This window comes from Rosa rugosa, chromosome 4, assembly GCF_958449725.1.
Source record: "Rosa rugosa chromosome 4, drRosRugo1.1, whole genome shotgun sequence".
Lineage (NCBI taxonomy): Eukaryota > Viridiplantae > Streptophyta > Magnoliopsida > Rosales > Rosaceae > Rosa > Rosa rugosa.
In genome coordinates, this window is record NC_084823.1 from 37263387 (window position 1) to 37289628 (window position 26242).

At 41.0% G+C, this 26242-nt stretch overlaps 2 protein-coding genes and 1 long non-coding RNA gene across 3 annotated transcripts; 2 read left to right on the forward strand and 1 right to left on the reverse strand.

Moving 5' to 3' along the window:
• Positions 1 to 9017: 9017 nt before the first annotated feature.
• On the forward strand, positions 9018 to 9862 carry LOC133706814 (uncharacterized). The gene is made up of 2 exons (XR_009844735.1): positions 9018 to 9107; positions 9489 to 9862. It is a non-coding gene; the product is annotated as an uncharacterized LOC133706814 (long non-coding RNA).
• Positions 9863 to 10389: 527 nt separating this feature from the next.
• LOC133742498 (ABC transporter A family member 7-like) lies at positions 10390 to 11161 on the forward strand. Its single transcript, XM_062170177.1, has 4 exons — positions 10390 to 10427; positions 10528 to 10612; positions 10697 to 10825; positions 10967 to 11161. Exons 1-4 carry the CDS (start codon positions 10405 to 10407, stop codon positions 10976 to 10978), a joined length of 249 nt encoding a protein of 82 aa, XP_062026161.1. The 5' UTR covers positions 10390 to 10404; the 3' UTR covers positions 10979 to 11161.
• Positions 11162 to 19769: 8608 nt separating this feature from the next.
• LOC133744753 (receptor-like protein EIX1) lies at positions 19770 to 21403 on the reverse strand. The gene is made up of 2 exons (XM_062172805.1): positions 19861 to 21403; positions 19770 to 19801 (listed from the first exon to the last, which is right to left on the reverse strand). The coding sequence occupies exons 1-2, from the start codon at positions 21401 to 21403 to the stop codon at positions 19770 to 19772; spliced, it is 1575 nt and encodes a 524-aa protein (XP_062028789.1).
• Positions 21404 to 26242: the final 4839 nt, after the last annotated feature.

A 26242-nucleotide genomic window follows, 5' to 3' on the forward strand; every position in this document is an offset into this window, starting at 1 on the left:
ATGGGTAGCACTAGAAGAGCGTTTTGGCAATGTCCAAGATTCCCTCCTCCCTGACTTGAAGGTTCAATGGAACAATCTGCGCTTTGCTGATTTCAAGTCTGTTGCTGAATATAATCAGAAGCTCTTCGCCTACAGTCCATGTTGAGGTTTTGTGGACAACCTGTCACAGACCAAGACCTAATTGAGAAAACTCTCTCCACCTTCCTCGTTTCAGCCATTGTGGTATCAAAACAATACCGCACTGAAGTCAATGCTGGACGGATCACGAGGTTTCATCAGCTTATCAATCTCGTATCTGTAGCTGAGAAACATGATAACATACTCGTGAGGAATTATAATTCACTACTAGAATTATGTTATTAGACATCGCATGTTTTAAATCGGTCAGACTTGCCCACGATGTAAAAAAGTAATCTAACATCGTTTTACTAAAATACCGATTTAAATGTATATTATTAACATCGGTTCTTAAAATGACCGGTGTTAAAAGTTTTGTTCGAAAATTTGCGGGAACCTATTTTTGCAAAAAACGCTAAGTCTTTTAAGTGAAATGAATAAGCGGGGTACTAAAACTCAAAACTTTCACACTGTTGTAGAGAAACTGAAATTGAGAGGAATTTGCTGTGTATTCTCATTGATAATAGGGGCCTCTTTATATAGAGGATTACAATGCATAGAATCTCAATCATACAAGGAAAGTAATCGTACATTGAATAGGAATCTAGATCCTTCTAATTTAACCCTATTACCACTAGGTCAAGTAACCTAGAGTTTGGGCCAAACACAAATAGAGATATCCTTAAACACTCCCCCTTGTGTTGTCCAAACGCGGTGCTTCTCTCGTTGCCTCGTTAAAAACCTTGCCGAGTAACAAAAACCCAGTGGGACAAAAATAACCTCGGTCGAAGGGGAAAAAGAGCACAACACAGCCTTCACGTTTCGAGGTGAACATGTAGACATCTCCCCCTGATGTCTGCGCCTCTCCCTGATGACTACGATCATGGGAGTTCAGATAATTTCCGCAAGCCAATTCTTGCCACATGTTTCTCGAATGTGGATTTGGGCAATGACTTAGTAAACAAGTCTGCCTCATTGTCCTCAGATCGAACCTGGTTCACTTTGATCTTGAGGAGCTTCTGTTGTTGCTGATTGTAGAAGAATTTGGGCGATATATGCTTGGTGTTGTCGCCTTTGATGTAGCCTTGCTTCATTTGTTCAATGCAAGCAGCATTATCCTCATAAATGCTCGTTGGCTCATCTGTGGTAGACTTCAAACCACAATTGCTTCGAATATGCGTAACTATGGATCGAAGCCATATACATTCACGAACTGCTTCGTGAAGAGCAATAATCTCTGCATGATTTGAAGAGGTAGCGACTAAGGTCTGCTTTGTAGACCTCCAAGATATCGCGGTTTTTCCCATGGTGAAAACATAACCAGTTTGGGAGCGACCTTTGTGTGGGTCAGAGAGGTACCCAGCATCAGCAAAACCTTCCAAAACACTTATATCGTTTTGGGATGGGGATAGGGAACGCAGTCCACTCTGTGTGGCGTCCCTGGCACTTGATGGGTCCGAATCCATCTTCTCTCTGTAGGGATAGAACAAGCCCATATCGATCATACCACTTAGGTATCGAAAGATATCTTTAACACCAGTCCAATGGCGTCGTGTAGGCGCAGAGCTATATCTAGCTAGCAAGTTCACAGCGAATGAGATATCCGGTCTTGTGCATTGTGCTAAGTACAATAATGCGCCTATTGCACTTAGGTAGGGCACTTCTGCATCTAGCACTTCTTCATCGTCATCTTTTGGACGAAATTGATCCTTCTTTGGATCAAGACTACGGACGACCATTGGGGTGCTTGAAGGCTTAATCTTATCAGTGTTGAAATGCCTAAGCATCTTTTGGGTATAAGCTGATTGATGAATCAGGATACCATCTCTACGGTCCTCAAGTTCTAAACCGAGGCAAAACCGTGTTTTCCCAAGATCTTTCATCTCAAACTCAGATTTCAAGTGTTCAGCGGTTTCCCTTAACTCTTTAAGGGTGCCAATTATGTTCATGTCATCCACATAAACCGCTACTATTGCAAATCCGGAACTTGTCCTCTTTATGAACACACATGGGCATAGTTCATTGTTGACATATCCCTTTTCAATCAAGTAGTCACTTAGACGGTTATACCACATCCGTCCGGATTGTTTCAATCCATATAGTGAGCGTTTCAATCTAATTGCAAACGCGCTCCGTGGTTTAGAGCCACTTGATATGGGTAACTGAATTCCGTTTGGAATCTTCATGTATATCTCTGTATCTAGATCCCCATATAGATACGCAGTAACCACATCCATAAGCTGCATGTTCAGTTTTTCGGAAACTACCAAACTGACAAGGTAGCGGAACGTTATGACGTCCATTACCGGAGAATAGGTCTCCTCGTAGTCGATTCCAGGGCATTGTGAGAAACCTTGCGCCACAAGGCGAGCTTTGTACCTTACAATCTCGTTTTTCTCATTACGCTTTCTAATGAATACCCATTTGTGTCCAACTGGTTTGGTGTTGGGCGGTATTGGCACAACTGGTCCGAATACCTTTCTTTTCGCTAGAGAATCAAGTTCTGCCTGGATCGCATCTTTCCACTTTGGCCAATCAGCTCTACGTTGGCATTCATCAATAGAGCGTGGTTCAATGTCATCGGTCTCAATAATCTCACGCGCCACTGAATACGCGAATACATCATCAATGATGATGGAGTTTCTTTCCCACGTCCCATGTACACTAGTGTAATTAACAGAGATCTCTACGTTCTCAGGGATAGGTTCTGACATTGAGGCGTCCCCCAATAATGTCTCTTAGACATAACCATAATCCGGAACATTCTCATGGGACGGATTTTGAGTATCGATGATCAAAGGATTTGTTTGTGCCTCATTCGCTCTCTTTCTAGGGCGAGTATCCTTCGAACCAATCGGTCTACCGCGCTTTCTTGCGGGACCTGCAGCCATAGATGCCACATCATTGCCATGTTGGGCAATGGCGCCATCTCCTGGTGTCACAGGAGAGGCGTGATGTCCAGTATTTGGGACATCGATCCTTGCAGGCACGTTTGCAGCAGGTATGTGTGATCTCGTCACTTTGGCAACATCAGAAAACGCATCAGGCAGAGTGTCTGCTACGTTCTGGAGCTCGATTATTCTTCGCACTTCAAGTTCGGACTGTGCGGTACGGGGATTGAGATGAGACATAGTGGGGACAGACCACGACAATTCCTGTCGTTCCTGTTGAACATATGTGACAATCCGCAACGATGGGAAGACTGTCTCATCAAAGTGACAATCCGCAAATCTAGCGGTAAAGAGATCGCCTGTCAAGGGTTCAACGTAGCGGACGATCGTTGGAGATTCATATCCAACATAAATGTCCATTCGTCGTTGTGGACCCATCTTAGTACGCTGTGGCGGCGTAATAGGCACATAAATGGCACACCCAAAAATGCGTAAGTGCGAGATATTAGGCTGGTACCCAGTCACTAGCTGTAACGCAGAGTAAGATTGGGTGGCAGTGGGTCGTAGACGAATTAGCGTCGCTGCATGCAATATTGCATATCCCCAAGCAGAAACAGGGAGATTGGTGCGCATAACCAATGTCTGTGCTATCATCTGTAGTCGTTTGATAGCGGCTTCTGCGAGACCATTTTGGGTATGAACATGGGGAACTGGATGCTCTACATCAATCCCTAGTGACATGCAATAGTCATCGAACGTTTTCGATGTAAACTCCCCAGCATTATCAAGTCGAATTGACTTAATAGGATGGTCAGGGTAGTGAGCCCGTAGACGGATAATCTGGGCGAGGAGTTTAGCATAAGCAGCATTTCGAGTGGACAGTAGCGCGACATGTGACCAGCGTGTCGACGCATCAACCAATACCATAAAGTATTTAAAAGGTCCGCATGGTGGTTGAATTGGTCCACAGATATCCCCTTGGATTCTCTGTAAGAACGGAATGAGGATTTTGGGATCCTTTGCGTAGGACGGTCTCGGTCCTAATTTCCCGAAGGAACAGGCTTTGCAGAAAGAGCGAGGGGCATTCGAAGCAACCAATGAAGATTTTGGTTGGGCCTGAGCGTCTGTAGCGCTATTAGAAGCAAAGTGTGTGACTACATCTCCCATTATGGCATTAGAGCCATGGAAATTGGTGTGTGTGGCGTCATGGCCACTAGGAGGGACAACCATGGCGTCATGCTCATGGTTGGCGCCATTGATGGCGTCATCACATGGGACTTGGGCGGCCCTATGGCGCCCCAAGACTGCTGCAGCGCCAGATGCTGCAATTGTTACGGTCTTGCTAAGTCCTGGAATCAATTTTCGATTCTTGCTTCTTCTCACTCTGAAGAATGGATGTCCGTGTGAAGTCTTTAGTATACGGAGCATCATATCACGACCAGGATGTCCTAGTCGGTCATGCCAAAGCCAATATGTGTCTGAATCCAAGAGATCTTCTCTTATGACATTATTGGATTCAATAGGTCGAATTGTAGTGACATAAAGTCCACTAGATTGACACATAAGCTTCTCTAAGATGCGTTTTCTTCCGCAATCATTAGATGTAATGCAAAGGAATTCTATTCCGTTCTCACTGTGCGTTTCCGCATGGAATCCGTTGGCTCTAATATCTTTAAAGCTCAATAAGGTTCGATTTGCCTTAGGAGCATAGAGAGCTTCAGTGACTTTAATCAAGGTGCCATTAGGCAAAAGGAATTGGGCCATTCCATGTCCTTGAACTAAACCTGATGGCCCAGCCATCATAGTCACAGATGAATATGTAGGCAACATCTCCAAGAATAATTGCCTATGTCGTAGAATGGTGTGCGTAGTCGCACTATCCGCAAGACATTGAAGTTCATCCATTCCTAAAAGAAAAGCTCGTAATTAAAAAGGAGTCATAAGGAAAAGAACTCAACTTTTATTAATAAGCCAAACGGAATTACATCATCGTTTCTTTAACCAATATGGCAATTGCCTACATCTCTTGGAAAATAAAAAGACTTAATCAAAATCGCCAGTTTCTGGGTCTTGATCCTTGTAGTCTTCCACCCTTAGATCGAGATCACCATCTTGATCTTCTTGTTCCATGTAATTTGCCTCCCTTGCTTCACGATATATCTTGTATGCGTTTGCAATGTTCTGGGATGCAGTACACTTCTTTGCCCAATGTCCACTTGATCCACATCTGAGACAAGCATCATTATGGTCAGGTTCCCTTGATCGAGGCGCTCTGGGAGCATTTTGAGGACGGTTATTGCCTTTGGTGACGTTACCACCATAACCGGAGGCTTGGCCTCTCTCTCTCTTCACACGTTTACCTCCACGGTACCATGCACGCCTATCTTGGCGGTTTTCTTCCTCTTTAGGGCGAGAATATGGACCAGAACGTCGAGAATTATCCCTATTCTTAGGGTTTCGCTCCTTGCGTCCTCCCTTGGAGGCGCGACTATAATTAGACTCCGGATTTGACTTGGTTCCCACGGGTCTAGAGTTATAGTTCTTCACAAGTATGTTGTCGTGCTTTTCAGCTACGTTCAAGGCACCAATTAGCTCATGAAATCTTGTGATGCGTCTAGCATTGACATCAATCCGATAGTTTTTGGCTATCATCAATGCAGAGACGGGGAAGGTGGAGAGAGTCTTCTCGATCAACATCGTATCAGTGATGTTCTGTCCACAGAATTCCATCATAGACTTGATACGAAGTGCTTCTGAATTGTAGTCAAGAACAGACTTGAAATCACAGAAGCGGAGGCTATGCCATCTCACTTCTAAGTCTGGAAGCAGGGAATCACGGACGTTGCCAAAACGCTGCTCGAGTTCTACCCATAGTCTTCTTAGGTCTTCCTCATTGAGGTACTCATTTTGGAGCGCGTCATTCATGTGCCTTGTCATGAGAATGATGGCTTTAGCTTCATTCGCCTCTCTCGTAGCTCTATTTGCTTCAAAAGCAGCAGCTTGTTGAGGAGTACGCACGTCCTGACTTCGCTCTTGGATCGTACTTAGGATCCCATCAGCCTTAAGATGCTGGCGCACATCACGGACCCACTTGTGGTATCCAGCGCCTGTTGTCTCTAGTAGAGCGAAGCTCAACTTGTTCAGGTTACTCATCCAGAAAAACAACAAGAAAATAAGGTTAGTTTCGGAGCGAAGAAGGCTACCACGAAAAACTATAAAATTTCTGAGCGTAGTCGCTTCCAAGAAATTAGGGATTTTCTGAGCGTAGTCGCTTCCAAGAAAATCCGATTCCAAGAGGGGTTTTTGGATTAGATAGAAACGACGATGTATGTGGTCGATCGTTTTCTTCTCAACAAACTCTAAGTTTGGAGGACTCTACAAGCTCCAAGCTTGGAGTGAGCACGAACCCCCACAGTTCGGCTATTGGTCTCCCCTATGAAGAAGAAAGGGGGGTAGAAGAAGGGATGTTGGAAGCCCCCGAGAAAAAGAAGAAGAAATTGAAAAACTTCAAAAACGGGAACTTTTAGAAAAGTTTACCTTGAAAAGATGCCGGAATTCTTGACCGGACAAGATGTTGGTTGGGCTGTGCAGTGATACTGCAGGGTCGCTGCGAGGATGTCGCGAGGACGCTACGGAGATGCCGCGAGGACTGTTGCGGGGCCACTGCGGGGATGCGACTGCTGCGGGGATGTCGCGAGGACAGTTGCAGGGCCGCTGCGGGGATGCGACTGCTGCTGGGATGTCGCGAGGCCGCGAGGACAGTTGCGGGGATGCTGTGGAGATGCCGCGAGGCCGCTAGTGAGTCGCTGTCGCGAGGGCAGGCGAGCGCGCGCGAAGGTAGAAGGCAAGCAGTGCTTGCGGGCGCTACAGGGGCAGCGAGGCTAACCTGGTAGGGTTAGCGATGAGTTGCGACGCGGGGACTGCGGGGGCAGTAGTAGCGTAGGCAAGGCAAATCTGGTGGAGCTTGATCAATTTCTGGGGTTTTGGTTTCAAAAGCTAGGGTTAGGGCTCGTGCTGATAACGTGTTGTAGAGAAACTGAAATTGAGAGGAATTTGCTGTGTATTCTCATTGATAATAGGGGCCTCTTTATATAGAGGATTACAATGCATAGAATCTCAATCATACAAGGAAAGTAATCGTACATTGAATAGGAATCTAGATCCTTCTAATTTAACCCTATTACCACTAGGTCAAGTAACCTAGAGTTTGGGCCAAACACAAATAGAGATATCCTTAAACACACACTTAGATAAAAATTGCTCCCAAACAGAAACAGATCGAAAACCCTAATGTTAGTCTCGCTCGACTCCTTCATTCTGAACTCACCCCAAACTGGATCTCCTCCCAAACTCGACCTCCATTCTGGACCCTAAGCTCACTCGAACTCGCCGCCATTCTGGAGCTCCTCATTGCTTCCTTCATCTCCCTCTCTCTCCCTCCCTAGTTTCACAGGTAGCTAGCTCACACAAATCGACCTCCCAGTATTCTCGGTTTTCCCGAGTTCCACAAACCCTCACCCACCACCACCGCTCCGCGCGCCACCCCAACCCAAATCCAAACCCGACTCCAAACCCACCACCGGCGAACCCTTCGTGGACCTGATGGTGGCGAATTTCAACGACATCGGAACCAAGCACGACCTCCCAATGGGCCTGACGGAGAACGACTCTGCCACGTTTCTCTCCACCGGCAACCCCTGCCTCGATCTCTTCTTCCACGTCATCCCAAACACTCCAGGCGACTACCTCACCGATGGGACTCCAATGGTGGCTAGTGTCGTGTCATTGGCTTCTTTCAAAAGATTGAAGCTTTGATTGGGTAATTTTCTCGCGTGATTCTCAGGTCCGATTGCAGCTGTATCCGAATATTGTCTGGGTTTTGTTTAAAGCTCTAATCTGTGGATGGAAGTTGAGGGTTTCGGGGTTGTGTGTTTTCGATTGTGTTGTTTTTTGGTCAAATTAAGTTTTGGGTATGGTTTGTTTCATGTTTGATTGTGTAGTTTTGATAAAGATAAGTGATAAATTTATTGTGTGTATTTGGTTCAAAGAAAAAAAAGATTTACATGCTGCTTTTCTATTATGAAATCTGATTTTTGATTTGGTAAAGCTGTAATATTTTTTCCAGATATAAGCTTAAGCTATTAGGGAATGACTCAACTATATTTAACCTTACAATATCATGCCATTTTTTGTTTTGGGTATGTCAATGTTCCTCAAGAAATCAACAGGCTGAGGTGTGGGGTGAACTATCATGCTCTCAAATTTCTTCCCGAGATAGAGCAGATGGCTGATTTATTGGCATCAAGGATGAGAAACCGCACTGGAAGTTCCAATCGTACATTCTTACATTTTAGCTTCTTAAGGAATGAGAAATCAATGTTTCGACACTCTGTACTTTTGCTTTTTGAAACATGGTTAAAAAACGTAATGGCTTGGTATATTGGAAGGTGAATTTGGTGTATTGGTGATATATCAAAATAGTATTAGAATGGTAAATAGTCATAATGATGTGATTCAACGTTGAGATGGATTCCGATTTTGATTCTACAAGCAAATGATTGTTAACTTTTCTTTAATTAAAGGTAATAACTTTTGTTCTTCCAAGTGATAGCTTTTCTCTGATGATTTTCATGTATAATGTGGATAATATTTTGCTTTTCAAAGGTGTTACTCTGTTTTTAAACATTGATTTCATCTCTGTATCTTTTTTATTTGATTTTTATGTTTCCTTAATCTGAGTTTCAAGCTTTTGATTTTTTTTTTTTTTGGTTTTTTTTTTTTTTGCTTTTATGATCATACTGGTATGTGTTTTTCATAATGACATACATTTTTGATTCATGAACTGCTCTTTAGTATACTATAATGATAAAGTTTTAATTTTTTTTTTTCTTTTCATTCATAAAACATGCAGTAGAGTTTGTTATTAGGTCTCTGGTTTCAGTCTCTACTTCTCACCATTTAACAAATCTATTAATCTCTTTATGTTCCATTATTGTTTTCCAAAGTATCCTATAAGTCTCTCTCTGACAGGTTATGGAGGTCATGAAGATATTGGAGATTGACCTTGAAAGTGGATGGATTTTGCCCAAGTTATTTCAGGTAATTGATAATAACTTTTACTTGGTCAAATTAAAAGCATGCCTCCTGAGTTTTTGTTGTATCATTAGGATTATTTGCGATAAATAAAGACAGCAATGTATGAAGTGCTTAAAGCTGTTGACTATGAGTATGCATATAAACTTTGTTAATTTTCGCCTCTTTTACTTGCTACCTATTTACCAATTTCTTTCTCTCTCGATCTGTTGGTATCATTTTGATGTGCAGATTTTTGAGTTCTGTACTTTTGTATATATGTTTTTTTTTTTTGGGTCCAGGGCATAAATGAAATAAATCTAAGAGCTGCAGAAATTGGAGAAAACAATGTTCTAGCTATTGCTATAATTTTACATGGTAGGCTCAATTGTTTAATGTTTGATTCAGGATAATCCGCCAAATGTGCATTGTGAAATTCGATGATCGAGTAGTTTCCACTGCAGGGATTGAACTACAATCTGGATCAAATTTGAGTGATATTGGTGGGAGTTCAGGTTGGGAATGATACACATGCAGAACCTAAGAAACAGAATAAAATCTGGATCAATTTTTTTTATTACAGAACCTCTTTTTTTTTTTTTTTTTGCATCAGATGAACAGTTATTTCTTCATTCTTAGATCAAAAATTATATTTAGAATACATACTTAATTCTTTTTCATGTTTGATGAAGCTCATCTTTGTATTCCATGTTCAGTGGGTAATCTGAGTGTTAAAAAAGAAAATTTCCAATATGATCAGAATTAGTTTACATTTAATGAAATTTTTCATAGCTGTTTTGATCCCTTTTTAAGTACATTTCTATATAAGTACATTAGGTTCCCTGCTCCCTGCAATACTTGATGTTTTGATAGAATGCCTTGGTAGAATGTTTTGTAAACTGCAATAATTTAAACTAACAATTTTAGGGATAGGAAAGTAGGAAACTTTGTCTCTTAAATTGTTAGCAGCAACAAATCCCGCGGCAAAGCGCGGGTACCATTGCTAGTGAATATTGATTATCAGTATTGATGCTTCCTTATCTAATACCGTACAAATTTATTTTCACTTTTAGCAGAAGGAGAAGGTTGAGAGTTTGCTATTGGATCAAGATAGTACAAGTCACGCGATCATCTGCCATGACCTGAAAAAGGTGTATCCAGGAAGAGGTGGAAAGTTTGAGAAGTTTGCAGTGAAAGGGTTATCTCTTGCTTTGCCACGAGGGGAATGCTTTGGCATGCTTGGTCCCAATGGTGCAGGGAAGACCTCTTTTATTAGCATGGTAAAGTACTATATCAGTTATTTATGGATGAAATATATACCAGCATGGGTGTTTGTCCACAGCACGAGTAAGCCAGCCAAGATACTGCAATCAATTAATATTTTTTCTTTTTTTTGGGTTCTTTTCATTATTTGAAATGAATTTCATGCTTTTCGGATATTTTTTAGCTTACTATGGGAGAGCCTGACTGGAAGGGAGCATTTGCTGTTTTATGGTAGACTTAAGAATCTCAAAGGTTCTGCCTTAATAGAAGTAAGTCATCATGTAAGAATATTGTCATTGTAAACTGTTACATCTTAAGCTTAATTTGTTTACCTGATTTTGGTTGCTGATCAGGCTGTGGAAGAGTCTTTGAAGAGTGTGAATCTGTTCTATGGTGGAGTTGCTGACAAACAGGCTGGGAAGTATAGTGGAGGTATGAAGAGAAGGCTTAGTGTTGCAATTTCACTCATAGGGGATCCGAAGGTATGTCTTAAGTTGCTGCTCTATCTCTTAAGTTTGACTACTCTGATCTCTGGCCATGTAAATGTTGGTGTCTGTTCTCCTAGAAAATAGATAGTGATAAGTCTGATCTTTGGCTTATATATGAATCTGTGCTCGTGTTAGGTACTGTTGTGAAGCGGAAACGAGGGACGCTGTTGCGTGACCTAGCCCAGCCAGGTGATGAAATCCTTGTAGCGAGGGGTGGACAAGGAGGGGTGAGGCATCATGCATCTTAATTGGAGTGGAAATTTTCAGTATTTTCTGTGCAGATTTAGAACTGTTTGAGTATTATCGAGACTATCTTTGCATAATACTGATTTGAATATTGATGTGCATTTGCATTTGCATTTGGTTCTCTTGGGTTTTGTGCAAATTAGCTTGGTAGAAATGCCAGAGCGTAGCAAGAAAAAGTTGATGGCTTTGACCACTAATGTGATGAGAGATGATAGTGATAAGGTAAAGTGGTCATGCTTATTCTCACTTGGTATTCCGATGCGAATTATGTGTATTGAGATTCACTGCCTTTTTAGTCATGTCGGTATTTCTTTTTGTTGAGTTTAGTAATACCAGAAATCACTGTCATTAGGTTTATGTTGCACTGTGAAACTGACTTTGTCATTCTCTTGCAGGGCCTTGGATTACATGTTGTGAAATATTTGGCTGCCAAATATGAAGAGCTAGGGTGTGAAGTGAAATGGATGGGCAAGTCTGATAAGGTGATCTAGTCACATTGGTCTGGTTACCGCTATTAACTTCACTTCATGTGAACCTTTAGCTTATACATATTTCTCTTGCACTTGACTACCAAGATGAATTTTGAGCAAGGCTACTTTTTGCTTTGAAGCAAAGTTTGGTGTAGAAATTTTGTAGATTGTTGCTCATATGTTTCTAGGCTATCCTTTGTAGGTTTTGGGGTTTTCTTTTGTGACATATGTTCAATCATGAATTTGGAAAGAAAATTAATGGAAAGCCCCAGTTTTTGGATGATTATGAAATGCATTTCTTTTCCCAGCAGCAGCTAGATGCAAACTTAGCTCATCACGCTTGTCAAAATGAAGTGAAGTATATAAAAGCATAACAAAACAATATTGCCAAGGAAAACGAAGTTACTTGAGAGATTAGAAATCAGTATCAAAATGAAAATCGATGTCTTATGATTATTAATGGATCGAGTCGTGTCCGCAGAACCGATGTACTCAAAACCAGTGCACATCGATTTTACAAAACAAAAGCGATGTCTACAATGAAACAGCACATCAGTACTAGAAAAAGCAAGCGATGTACATAAAACTATGGAACATCGTTTTGCTTAAATGAAAACGATGTGCTGTGTTAAATGAAACATCAGTCCTTAAAAAAAAACCGATGACGCCTAACGATACAGACATCGTTCCTCAGAAAATAATGTGCCAAGCTACATGTAAAAATGGCCACGAACAAACAATAATCATGGGAACTGATGTCTAGAAGTATACTAGACATCGGTTCTGAAAATAGAAATCGATGCAAATGTTCACGTAGGTATTGTTCGACATATACTTTATTAAGCATAAAATGTGAAAATATGAAGAATTAGACATAGCTAACATACAAAAATATGATGATTATAACGATTATACATCGATTTGTTTTTTAGAATCGATGTTGGTTGTTGTCTGGGACATCGGTTAAAAACGCGCTTATACTGATGTCTATATCTTTCTCTACACCCACTAAGACATCGGTCGAAAATTAGTTTAACATCGGTTCTGGACCGATGTCTATGAACAAAATTCTAGTAGTGATTCAAGGCCCATTGGAACTAAGAGCGTTCATGAGGCGAATTATAATGCACCCAAAAGAGGGCGCAAGGAGCAGAACCCTAAGAATAAGGGATATGAGAGACGTATGGGTCCATATAACTGCCCTAACCAAGAAGGAAACCACAAGTTTGGTGCGGATACACGTGGTGGCAATGCCACACGTAGGAGAGGGGGTCGTGGCAACCCTGGCCGTGGTGGTGGCACTATGGGTCGTGGTGGTGGCACCAACCCTCCTAGGGAACGCCCACAACGTGCACAACGTGCACCTCAATTAAAGGGAGGCAACCACAATGATGTGTGTCATCAATGTGGATCAAGTGAGCATTGGTTCAAGCAATGCAAAGCAAGCGAGCAACTAGCTGCAAGATACAGGGCATACAGGGACCTGAGGGAGCAAGAAGTGTACCTTGCAGAAGAAGAAGAAAATGGTGGAGACGTCCATCTCACCATAGAGGACTTCAAAGCTGACGATGAAGTGCACAAGGATGCCGTAGACTTTGATTAGATTAGTCCTCTTATTTTCCAAGAATTTTTGTAATGGCAATATGCCTTAGTCAATAAATGACAATTGTATTAAACTCTTTCTTATGTGGTGCACCCAATGAAATATGATGTCTAGGAAAGTCATTGAGATTAATGGTCCTTAAGAGAGCCTCGCTCCACCAACATCTCTCTCTACTTTCCTGGTCATATTTGATTGGAGTTACCAAACGGATAGAGTGACTACAATGTGTCTTAGTTTGATTTTATTTTGGATCAGACTTTTTGGGACCTTTGATGTAATCATTGGCTATCTTTATTAATAAAGTATCGTATTATTATTCGATGTCATGGACATGTTTTAATTCCGAACTTTATTATTTTTCAGTATGTTTCCTGGAGAGTTAGAATGCCTTGTTGATAGTGGCACCACACATACTATATTGCGACATAGGCAACTATTTCTATGGATGACGCCTAGTCGATCTTCTGTGAATACGATGGCTGGACCATCACAATTGATTCATGGTCGAGGACCAGCTCAATTTATGTTGCCAAATGGCACAAGTATTAATGTCACCGAAGCTCTATATGCTCCTAGGGCTGGAAGGACCCTATTGAGTTTTAAAGATATAAGAGCCAATGGTTTTCATGTGAGAACACATTGTGAGAATGGACAAGAGTTCCTTTGCATCACCTCTAATGGCTACGGACACAAATGAGTATTAGAGAAACTTATGTGTCGATCTAATGGGTTGTATGCAACCACTATTCGAATTATTGAATCCAACCATATCATGAGAGATGACTTATGGGATTCTTACACATATAGGCTTTGGCATGACCGTTTGGGACACCCAGGTCGTGATATGATGATCCGTATATTAAAGACTTCACACGGACATCCATTTTTCAAAACGAAAAGAAGTCATAACCAAAATTCGATCCAAGGTAGGGGTGGCGCCGCCTACCCCCTGCGGCCCAAAAGTGGTATTGACGCCACCAATACCTCCTTGGTTCATTTTTCTACTTCTAAAGTCAATTGTGACTTCGTGGCTCAACCGGATACTTCCCTAGTTGCTTCCAAAGCCCCTCTTTCGTTTTGCAAAGCCTGCTCTTTAGCAAAATTAGGATCGAGACCATCCTATGCAAAGGACACTACGAAAAATATTCCATTCGTACAAAGAATCCAAGGTGATATTTGTGGGCCTATTCAACCAACTTGCGGACCATTTAGATATTTTATGGTGTTGGTTGATGCATCGACACGATGGTCACATGTCATGCTATTGTCCACAAGAAATGCTGTATTTGCTAAACTCCTAGCACAAATCATTAAATTAAGGGCTCACCACCCTGATCATCCCATTAAGTCAATTCGTCTTGACAATGCTAGAGAGTTTACATCAAAAACGTTTGATGACTATTGCATGTCCATTGGGATTGAGGTTGAACATCCTATTTCTCATGTTCACACCCAAAATGGTCTCGCAGAAGCTGCCATTAAAAGACTTCAAATGGTCGCTAGAGCATTGGTTATGCGCACCAATCTTCCTGTTTCTGCATGGGGCTATGCAATATTGCATGCAGCTGTGCTCATTTGTCTGAGGCCTACTGCCACTCAACCCTTTTCTGCATCCCAGATGGTTACTGGATATGAGCCTGATGTCTCACACTTACACATATTTGGGTGTACAGTTTATGTGCCGATTGCGCCGCCACAGCGCACCAAAATGGGTCCTCAAAGACGATTAGGCATTTATGTTGGATATGACTCTCCAACCATTATCGGCTACTTAGAACCCTTGACAGACGATCTATTTACCGCTAGATTTGCGGATTGTCACTTTGATGAGACAGTCTTCCCGTCGTTAGGGGGAGATAGGAACAATAATGTTCAACAGGAACGACAAGAATTGTCGTGGTCTATCCCCACTTTGTCTCATCTTGATCCCCGAACCGCACAGTCCGAAATTGAAGTGAGGAGAATTCTCGATCTTCAGAACGTAGCAGACTCTATGCCTGATGCGTTTTCTGATATAGCTATAGTGACAAGATCACATATACCTGCTGCAAACGTGCCTGCAAGGATTGATGTCCCTAAAAATCATGGACATGGCGCCACCCCTAGGGGTATTGGGCATGGCGCCGCCACCACTAATAGTGTTGGTAATGTTGCTCAGGCCGGGCTCCCAGCAAGGAAACGTGGGAGGCCCAAAGGTTTGATGGATTCTCGCCCGAGAAAGAAAGCGAGTTTGGCACAGAAAGATCCATTAATCATCGACATAAATAGCCCGTCTCATGAAGATATTCCGGATTATGGTTATGTCCAAGAGACATCATTGGGGATGCTCCAATGTTAGAACCAATTCCAGGGAATAGGGAGATCTCCATGAATTACATTAGTGTACATGAGACATTGAATCGAGATTCTATTATCCTTGATGATGTGTTCGCATATTCTATTGCTCAAGGAATTATAGAACACGATGATATCGAACCTCGCTCCGTTGAAGAATGTCAACGAAGAGCAGACTGGCCTAAATGGAAAGATGTGATCCAAGTTGAATTGGATTCACTAACAAAGAGACAGGTATTTGGGCCTATAACGCTGACACCCCCAAGTATAAAGCCTGTTGGCCATAAATGGGTCTTTGTTAGAAAGCGGAATGAGAAAAATGAGGTTGTTAGATACAAAGCCCGCCTTGTGTCGCAAGGTTTCTCACAATGCCCTGGAATCGACTACGAGGAGACATATTCTCCCGTAATGGACGTTATAACGTTCCGCTACATTGTCAGTTTGGTAGTTTCCGAAAAACTTGACATGCAGCTTATGGATGTGGTTACAGCATATCTCTATGGGGATCTAGATTCAGAGATATATATGAAGGTTCCAGATGGACTTCAATTACCCAAGTCAAGTGGCTCTAAACCACGGAGCGCGTTTTCAATAAGATTGAGACGCTCACTATATGGATTGAAACAATCCGGACGAATGTGGTATAACCGTCTAAGTGACTACTTGATTGGGAAGGGATATGAGAACAATGAAATATGCCCATGCGTGTTTATAAAAAGGACAAGTTCCGGATTTGCAATTGTAGCAGTTTATGTCGATGACATGAACCTAATTGGAACTCTAGATGAGTTAAAGGAAACTGCTAAGTACTTGAAATCCGAATTTGAGATGAAAGATCTTGGGAAAACACGGTTTTGCCTCGGACTAGAACTCGAGCACTGTAGTGATGGGATTATGATCCATCAGTCAACATATACCCAAAAATTATTAAGGTGCTTTAATGAAGATAAAGCAAAGCCTGTGAGTATTCCCATATTCGGTCGTAGTCTTGAGCCTGAAAAAGATCTGTTTCGTCCAAGGGATGAGGACGAAGACTTATTAGAGGCTGAAGTGCCCTATCTAAGTGCAATAGGCGCATTATTGTACTTAGCTCAATGCACAAGACCGGACATCTCATTCGCAGTAAACTTGTTAGCTCGACACAGTTCTGCGCCAACACGCCGCCAATGGATTGGCATAAAGACAATCTTTCGATACTTGAGAGGTACGATTGATATGAGCTTGTTCTATCCCTACAGAGAGAAAAGAAATAACGGAAGTGTGGGATCGGACTCCACAAGGAAAAACGCCACATTCCGTGCTCCTCCTCCCCCCCATCAAAATGACAACGATGTCTTGATGGGTTTTGCTGATGTAGGGTATCTCTCTGACCCTCACAAAGGTCACTCCCAAACGGGTTATGTCTTTACCATGGGAAGCACTGCGATATCTTGGAGGTCTACAAAGCAGACCCTTGTTGCTACTTCCTAGCTCAAATCATGCAGAGATTATCGCTCTACATGAAGCCGTGCGAGAATGCATATGGCTAAGGTCTGTAGTTAGACACATTCGAGGAACTTGTGGTTTGAAGTCTACCATAGATGAACCTACATGCATTTATGAAGATAATGCAGCTTGTATTGAGCAAATGAAGTTAGGTTTCATCAAGGGCGACAACACCAAGCATATATCGCCTAAGTTCTTTTACAATCAGCAACAACAAACACTTCTAAATATTGAAGTGAATCAAATCTGTTCAGAGGATAATGTAGCGGACTTGTTTACCAAGTCGTTACCTAAATCCACCTTCGAGAAACATGTGAAGAGCATCGGATTAAGAAAGTTATCCGAACTCCCATAATTGTAGAAATCAGGGGGAGACCTTGACATCAGGGGGAGGTATGATATCTACAAGTTCGATCTCGAAGAGTAAAGGACGTGTTGTGCTCTTTTTGCCCTTCGACCAGGGTTATTTTTGTCCCACAGGGTTTTTATTACCTGGCAAGGTTTTTAGTGAGGCAACGATCAAAGCGTCATCACCGAGTTTGAGCGGCACAAGGGGGAGTGTTGAAGGATGTCGACTACTCCACATTCACACGCGTTGTGCTCTTTTTCTCCTTCGACCAAGGTTGTTTTTTCCCACAGGGTTTTTATTACTTGGCAAGGTTTTTGACGAGGCAACTTAGAAGCGCATAGCAGAGGCAACACTATTGACATGGAATATCCAAGGGGGAGTGTTGTAAATGATAATGACTATTCATGCAATAGGTATTGCTTAATGTATGCGATTAACATACTTGTAATGTGCGATTGACATACTCGTAATGTATGCGATTGACATACTTGTAATGTGCGATTGATTAGTATAGCTATTATGTATTGCCTTTTGATGTAACCCTATATAAACCTCATGGTGAGATGAATACAATACAATACAATTTTTCCAATTCTCTACAACAAGATACACATATTTGGAGGGCCTTATACCAGCTCCATATATATAGTCCATTAATTATACAGATTTGTAAACAGAATCAAATCATGGTATTTATTCTATTTCTGCTGTAAGGGTAGCAAAGACATCTCGGAACATCCCACATTAAGCCTTGAATTTTGAGCTACAAGGTAATTAGGCTCATTCCCCCCAACGCCAGAAGCTCCTAAAACCATGTCAAAAACAAAATGAAGAGAGTCAAAAAACAGTAGTTCAAATGATGAACAAACAATTGTTATATGCTTATACTCTAAATTTGAAAGAGCATCTAAATGTAAGTCTAGTAAAACAACATAAATGTAAGAAACAAATAAGTATAATTTAGATAACTTAACCATTTATCTTTGAAGTCTCCTCTGCATTTTTGCCTTGTACACAGCCATTTTGACATAGATCCAATCCTTTAAATCATCCCAGAACTTGAAATAGGCGTATCTCCAAGAGCTCTTAAGCAGTAAACTGCCACAGACTATCCAAAATCCACTGACAAATCCCAAAACACTACTGATAAAGAATCCCAGGCTTATGAGACCATCATTACCATGTTCCTTGTTATCAGTTTCACCACCTCTCGTAATTCCATCATCTACAGTTGTTCCATCACCTGGACAAATTTGTGTTAATGGTGGTCCACAAAGTCCAAGATTTCCCATATATGCAGAAGTATTAAATTAAAGTCTGAAGTTGGGTGCCTAGTGGAATTCTTCCTGACAAGTGGTTGTGTGATACGTCCAAGACTTGAAGAAAATTTAAGCTCGAAAAACTTACAGGAATTCTACCACATATCTGGTTTCTTGACAAATCGAGAGATTCTAACTTCTTCAAATTCCCAAAGTTTTCAGGAAGCTTTCCTGTCAAATTGTTTCTTGACAGGTTCAGAGAATTCAACTTTGTCATACTTGTTATGCTTTGCGGAATTTCCCCAACCAAATAATTGCTTGAAATGTCAATGCTTCTCACATGCAGAAGATTTGCCCCAAACTCTCTCTCTATCCCTTTCCACACCAATTCGACATTCATAATATAAGATACAGCATTATCAGCCAAAGCTAATATTTTATTCAAGCAATGTACGTGGTAAGGGTCCTGATATATTATTCTGAGAGAGGTCCAAGACATGAATGGTGGTTAGACTGCACATGGAAAAGGGTATGATTCCATTGAACTGATTGGACCTTAAGCGAAGAGCTATCAAATGTTTTAGGTTTTGGTTTATCCATGTTGGTATCTTTCCAGACAAGTTATTGTTCCCAAGGTCAAGAATGGTTAATCTTGTAAAGTTCTCTAAAGAAGGCAATTCTCCTGAAAAGTTGTTACTATGTAAACCCAATATGCTAATTCCCTTTAAATTCCCTAATGAGCTTGGTAATTTCCCAGATAATTTATTCTTTCCCAAATACAATATGTCTAATAGTTGATAAAGTAATCTGGGGTTCACATCCAAAACCAATTGGCAATGGATGGAGTGGCCCAAACCCTTATAAACCCATAGGCAAGGTCCCATTTTTCCCATGTGGGATGTATATATTCTCAACACGCCCCCGCACGTGTGGCGAATTTTCAAGCCATACACGTGGACAACTTTGGGTGACGTGGAGCCCGTGTGGCCGTTAGGCATGCACACGTGGGTAACCCGCTCTGATACCATGATAAAGTAATCTGGGGTTCACATCCAAAACCAATTGGCAATGGATGGAGTGGCCCAAACCCTTATAAACCCATAGGCAAGGTCCCATTTTTCCCATGTGGGATGTATATATTCTCAACAGAAATGGCATCCAACAATTAGGAAGCTCCCCTGCAAGTAGGTTCTCAGAAAGGTCGAGAATTTGAATCCGTGGAGCCTGTGTTGCACATAAGGAAGACAAGGATCCTGAAAACATGTTATTCGAGAGAGACAAACTGAGGAGCCCCGGAGGAAATGATGGCAGGTCCGGCAGTTTTCCATGAATTTTATTCATAGAGAGATCTAATTCCTCTAAGCCAGAAAATAGATCCCAAAAATTACTAGGTAAGGAATCTGATATACTAGCATTATCCAGAGAAAGATAAATGAGATTTCTCTGCGTTTGAATCCATTTTGGAAATGCTGGTCCCACCTTGCAAGAGGACATGCTTAACGCATAATCAAGTTGAAATGGTGGATTCCAATCTGAGCTCAGGTTGATAGACAAAGCTGGGTTAACAGAAACTTCCAAATTCTTCAAACGAGAAAGGTTCAAAAAGTGGGCTTCTGTTATGACAGCATTCAAAGAATTCCAAGAAAGATCCAAATATTCAAGGCTAGAAAGTTGCCCGACACTCTCAGGTAGAGACCCATTTAGAGTGTTATCGTAGAGAAATAACCCTCTTAACTTTGAAAAACCTGTCAGTTCTGGAAATGAACCCCAAAACCAGTTACCACTCAAGTCCAAGCTCTCAAGTGTGTTCTCAGCACAGGACAAGGTTTCTACAGAGTCCTGAATGTTTTCAGAGAATTGGTTTGAAGCTAAATCCAGCGATTCTAAGCTGCATAAGTTTTGAAAGGCCTTTGGTATACCACCTTCAAGCAAATTACGTGAGAGATCTAGAGATAATAGAGAAACCATGCTTGTGAAAACATGAGCTGGGATGGGACCTTGTAAATCATTATCCGATAATTGAATATGGACAAAGTTGTTGCTGACATTGGCTATCCAATGAAATACCGCAGAATTAAGAGAGTTAGAAGAGAGGTCAAGAACTTGAAGAGAGGTGGAAAGTGCTCTTAGATTGACATCAGGAAGGTTACAATGGGATAACTGAAGCTCTGTCAGTAAAGTGAGCTTGCTGAAAGATTGTGGCCAATTCACAGCCTCAGACAAATTCAGCCGTGTCATGTTCAGGTATCTCAAGGAAGAAAGATGAGATAACCACTCAAGATTTTGAAAACTAACATATTGGTTCATGGAAAGATCCAGAGTGTGCAAATTAGAGAGATTTCCCAGTTGGGGAGGAACAGGTCCACTAAAATTATTATGAGCAAGTTTGAGTTTTTTCAATTGACTCAGAGAGCCAATGAACCTGGGAATCATTCCTCCAAAATCATTGAAATTGAGGTCCAAGTAATTTAGATGTCGCAGTTCAAGTAGGGAAGGATCAATTTCACCTCTTAAAGGAGTACCACCAAACATGGAATCATCAAAAGAATTACGGAGATTTAGAGTGATGACATGACCTGTTTGGTTGTTGCATGCGATTCCTCTCCACTTGCAGCAATCTTTCTCACTTTTCCAAGAAGCAAGAGCATTGGACTCATCCACAAGGCCTTGTTTAAACCGGAGAAGAGCATGTCTTTCACTCTCCAAGCACAGAATGCTGGAGCTTCCAACACTACTAGAACAACAAATAGCAGAGGCAATGACCAGGCATAGAAGCCCAACCAAAACAGCATGTATACGCCTACCACTTATAATGCTGAACAACATGATTATGAAGATAATGATGAAGATGGTGTGCAAATGAACAGCAAAGTGAAGTATATATAGTTGAAGTAAAAAGATTTTGGAAACTACTCATGTATAATCGTGGAAAATGCAATTCACTTGCTTTTGTCCATTCCGAAGCAAGTCTTTGGAAACCAATTGACTTGGTCGACATAATTTGAAAATTGGTTCTTTCTTCATTGATTATCTAGAGAATGACCCAGCACAATAGGTTTTTTTGGATAAAACCCAGCACAATAGGTTACAAGCTATGATGCATGGAAACGCCAAAATGGCCGCGTTTCCCGTTTCGGAAACGGAAACGGGTCGGAAACGCGTATCCGAATTTGGAAACGGTTTGGAAACGTCCGTATCCAATGTGGAAACGCCAGAATGTAAATAAATAGGAAACGTGGGGGTAATACTGACTTTTTACTTGTAAAAATTGGAAAAAAAAAAAAAAAAAAAAAAAACAACAGACTTAGATCGAGAGAGAGGTCATGAACTTGTACTTTGTTTATGTTTTATAAATAGGAACCTTTGGATTGATAATGTTTGATTGTCATAAACTAGTACTTTGTTTATGTTTCATATTTTTTTTTTCTAATTATATATATATATATATATATATATATATATATATATATATATATATATATAATTGGCGTTTCCTTCACGTTTCCGTTTCCTATTACATTTAAGATTTGTCGTTTCCACGTTTCCGATCGTATCGTATCCGGAAACTCGTACCCGTTTCAGTGCTTCTTAGGTTACAAGTGTTTTGTACGTTTATGATCGAAATCATCTGGGTTGTCCATTCAGTGGTTAGTTTAATATGAAAGTCACAGTCAGAAATCAAAAGAGAGTTGGAAAAAAAAAAGGTTCAGTCAACACAGTAATAACAGAGGGGATGGGTTAATGTAGAGACAAATTAATCAAACAAGGGTGAAATTGAAAACCAAAGGGGAAAGCAGTTTCAAATTTTTTTTTTTTAATTTTTATTTATTTATTTATTTATTTATTTTATATGAAATTTGTTTTTGGAGTTGGGTGGGTCTGTGGGTGTATTGATCAAATTATTGGATGCAGTTAGAAAGCTCCTTCAAAATCCAGATAGTTTGTTCGTGGAGTTTCTTTACATCTTGGTAAACAAAACCATGCTGTATACACATTCCTACGAAGAATTTCTTTTCAAGTTTAGTTTCTTACCACATTTTACAGCTTTGCAAGGCATGCTAGGAAGGGTTTGTTTAGATTTTAGGATTTTACATATCTTACCCAATACCCATCTTTATATAAATAGAGTTGCAATCTCCGCTACCAATTTATCGGCTTCCATGTGTTGTAGCCTTGTAGGATCTCATTGATTGTAATCGTTTTGGCAATGAACACTTTTCTTGGCCTCATGGCGTTAAAAGCCAGGTTGATTAATATATAGCTACTCGATCTTTTATTGGATATCGTATCTTGTGAAAGAAGCATTGGATTGGAGGTTAACAAGATTTGGGAGTAGATTTTTTTAGTTTTTTTTTTTTTTTTTTGAAATAAGGGCTGTGCGGCTGCCTTCAAGCCTTAATTAATGAAACTGATGAATACACAAGGGGGACATCGTGCCTAAATCCCATATTACAATACACAGCAAGAGGACCTCCCGAATAATAACAGGAGTCTCTACAACGACAATGTATTCAAACATGCACCAAATAGCAAAGAGTGTCATGTCGACTACTCCATTTGCTTTACAATAATTGTGGCATATCGGAAAGTTAAAGTAATACCATAAAACCAATAAAGTAGCTTTCCCAATATGTTGACGACAAGAAATAAATCCAACGACACATCGCTTCATTCTGCCACTAGGAGGTTGCAACCAATTCATGATCCGCTGCCTCGCTAGGGCAGACAAGGCATACTGAGTATGCAGACCTGGATAGAGCCCACATGTCCTTACCAAGTACTGGTAGGAAACTATTGTACATAATATACACCTAGATTTGAAACCAAATATTGAAAATATAGAAAACCTAGTGCAGAAACACAAGCAAAGGCCCAAAGAAACAAGAAAAGCCCACGACTCGGACTTCCCATTTGCATTTGCCTCCACCCCTTGTCGTCTGAAAAAAAAAAAAAAAACCACCGCCACTGCCCCTGACGAACCATGTCGGGGTCGACCCGTGGCCTGCATCCATGGCCGCACCTCGCCATCACTGAACACCGCCGTCACCGAATCAAACCGACGTCGAACTAGGACCATCGATGTTGGTAATTGTCGTACTAGTGGCTTGACCACCAGGCAATTGAGACCGGCACCCGGCTCCCACGACCACCACCAATCAACAGAGGCCGGCACACCTGGCAACAGAGACCAAAACGCCTGAGAAGAGAGGTGGATCCACCCTTCGAAGTTGCAAAACGGCGGTTGCAGACTCCTCCTCAGAAAACCAGAACTACAACGTCGCTCCTCCTCGTGCCGCCATGGACATTCACATGTGGATTGAACGAAACCTAACTGTCCGAAAACGACATCCAAAGGACGCACCGCCGGACAAAATACGGGTGCAAGAAGCGAGACCAAGGATTTCTCTTCCCCGGAAAACACGGAGCAATCCTCCGAAAGCAGTTTTTTATTAGGACTTGACTTAATTGTAGATTTTTTTAGTTAAGAATATCTAAGATTTATATGCTTGCTAAAATTTCCTAAATATCTCGATATATAATTAAAAATGAAAAGTCAAACTTTTGTTAGATTATATTCCAATTAAGCTTTAAACACTTTGTAGCTTTAGTCACAAACTATACCACAAGTTACTAGGGTAGACATGAGAGGATATCTCTCTCTGACTCACTCACGAGAGAATTCCCGTTCGTGGCGATCTCAACCTTGTAGGGGTGGCGTATCGAACAATTCGCTAAGGAATTTGAAAGCCCAATCTTTCCAATTGCATTTCCTACTGGGCTTTAGCATTCTTAATTATTCTTGCAATGTACGGCCACCATTCACAGTATCTTTGGTGATCAACTCATGAAGGAATACAGTCCTGCATTTATGCTTGTTGCACTTATGTTTCATGGTATGTATGTTTTAGTTTAGTTAATTGACTGTCAATTTCAATCAAATACCGTTGGATTACCAGTTAATGTGGGTGAACAGACATATGTGAGATTATTTGTGGGATCAATTGTTAGTGATAATCCACTATAGTGTAACCACTCTAGCACAACACCCTATCGACCTAAAGTCATCTTCCATATTTTATATATATATATATATATATATATATATATATATATATATATATATATATATATTTGAAGTATACACCGTTTTGAGTGCACGGGTGACTAAGGTTCAATGAGGCTTTTTATCTGCACGATGGAGTTCGAAGAGTTGTTATATATTGGGGGAAGTTCGTCATTTAACCCTATGCACTAGGGGGCAAATTAATATTCTCTTAGAACAGTGTGCTTGCACGTATTGATTCGATAAGTTTTTCCGATATATAAAACCTATATATTATATTAAACTCAAGCAAATACTTATTTGGGCGAAATAATCATGCAAAGTCAATCGCAAACATTGATGCGGTTCAACATGAATGATTTTTCTTCAATATGTTATATTCCATTTCCATAGAACAAATGGATCCAATAATGGGTCATTCTATTTTTCTGGTCATGCAAAGTAACATGGAAATTCTAAATATACTATTTGAGGGTTATAGCACTGTAGCTTAGTAACAGTGTCGGCTTAGTAACAGTCGAGCCGATGTTAGAAATTACCGTTTCGTCCTTATTAAAAAAATAATTCACAGCCTTGCCATTCGACAAGTGTCCGCAACCTGTCGCGCCCAGTGGTGTTGCACTATTGATTTACCTCTGAGTGTTTGCTCTGGAGAAGGACAGGGACTCATTTGATCTACGCGAAGAAAGAGAGTGAGAAAGAGGTGGATAGAGGGAGAGGACGAAAGGGATATGCTGATCCTTTTGTTTCTTTTCTCTGTGCAAGTCGAGACAGATAAAGTGAACGTGCTAAAATTCATGGACTCTAAGTGGAAATTGTTTGGTGATGACGCTGATTATTCATTGGCTAGAAGAATTTTTGGGTTTTGGCGAAATGGGTTTTTCTAGGTTTTTGTTTTTTTTTTTTTTTTTGAAAGGGGGCCGGTGTAGCCTCAAGCCTTGACTAATGAAACTACAGATCTGAACCCCAGATTATAATAAGCATAAAGAGTACATCCTGAAATAATACCAAGAGTCTCCATAAAATCTATGTATTCTAACAAGCACCAATTCACAAATAGTGCTCGAATGGCTACTCCATTTGCTGGGTTTTTGTTTCTTGATGGAAAATCAGTGTTTTTTTTTTGAGAAAAATTCATGTACCGTCCCCAAACTATGCTGCCAAGGCCAATTTGATACCCGAACTCTCAAAAGTATCAATGTGATACCCAAAGACCTATATTGGCATCAACGTGATACTTCCGTCAAAAAAATCCAACTGCTCCGTTTGTTTGCTGACGTGGCAAGCACGTGGGCAAAAAAAAGAAGGGCAAAATGGACTTTTTACCCTCTTTTTTTAATTATTTTTTTCTTTTCATTTCTTTTTCTTCTTCTTCTTCTTCTTCAACCTGACTCTTCTTCTTCTCTCTCCACCTCCTCTCTCTCCTCTCCTTCTCCACCACCCAAACCATCACTAACCCCGCCGATATCCTCTCCAATTAGGCTCCGCCATCGTCCGCAAGCTCCAGTCCTTAGGTTTCACCAACCTCGTCCTCCACACCCACACCAACCTCGACCTCACGCGCTAAAACGACGTCGAGTCCTTCTTCGCCGCCGAAAAGC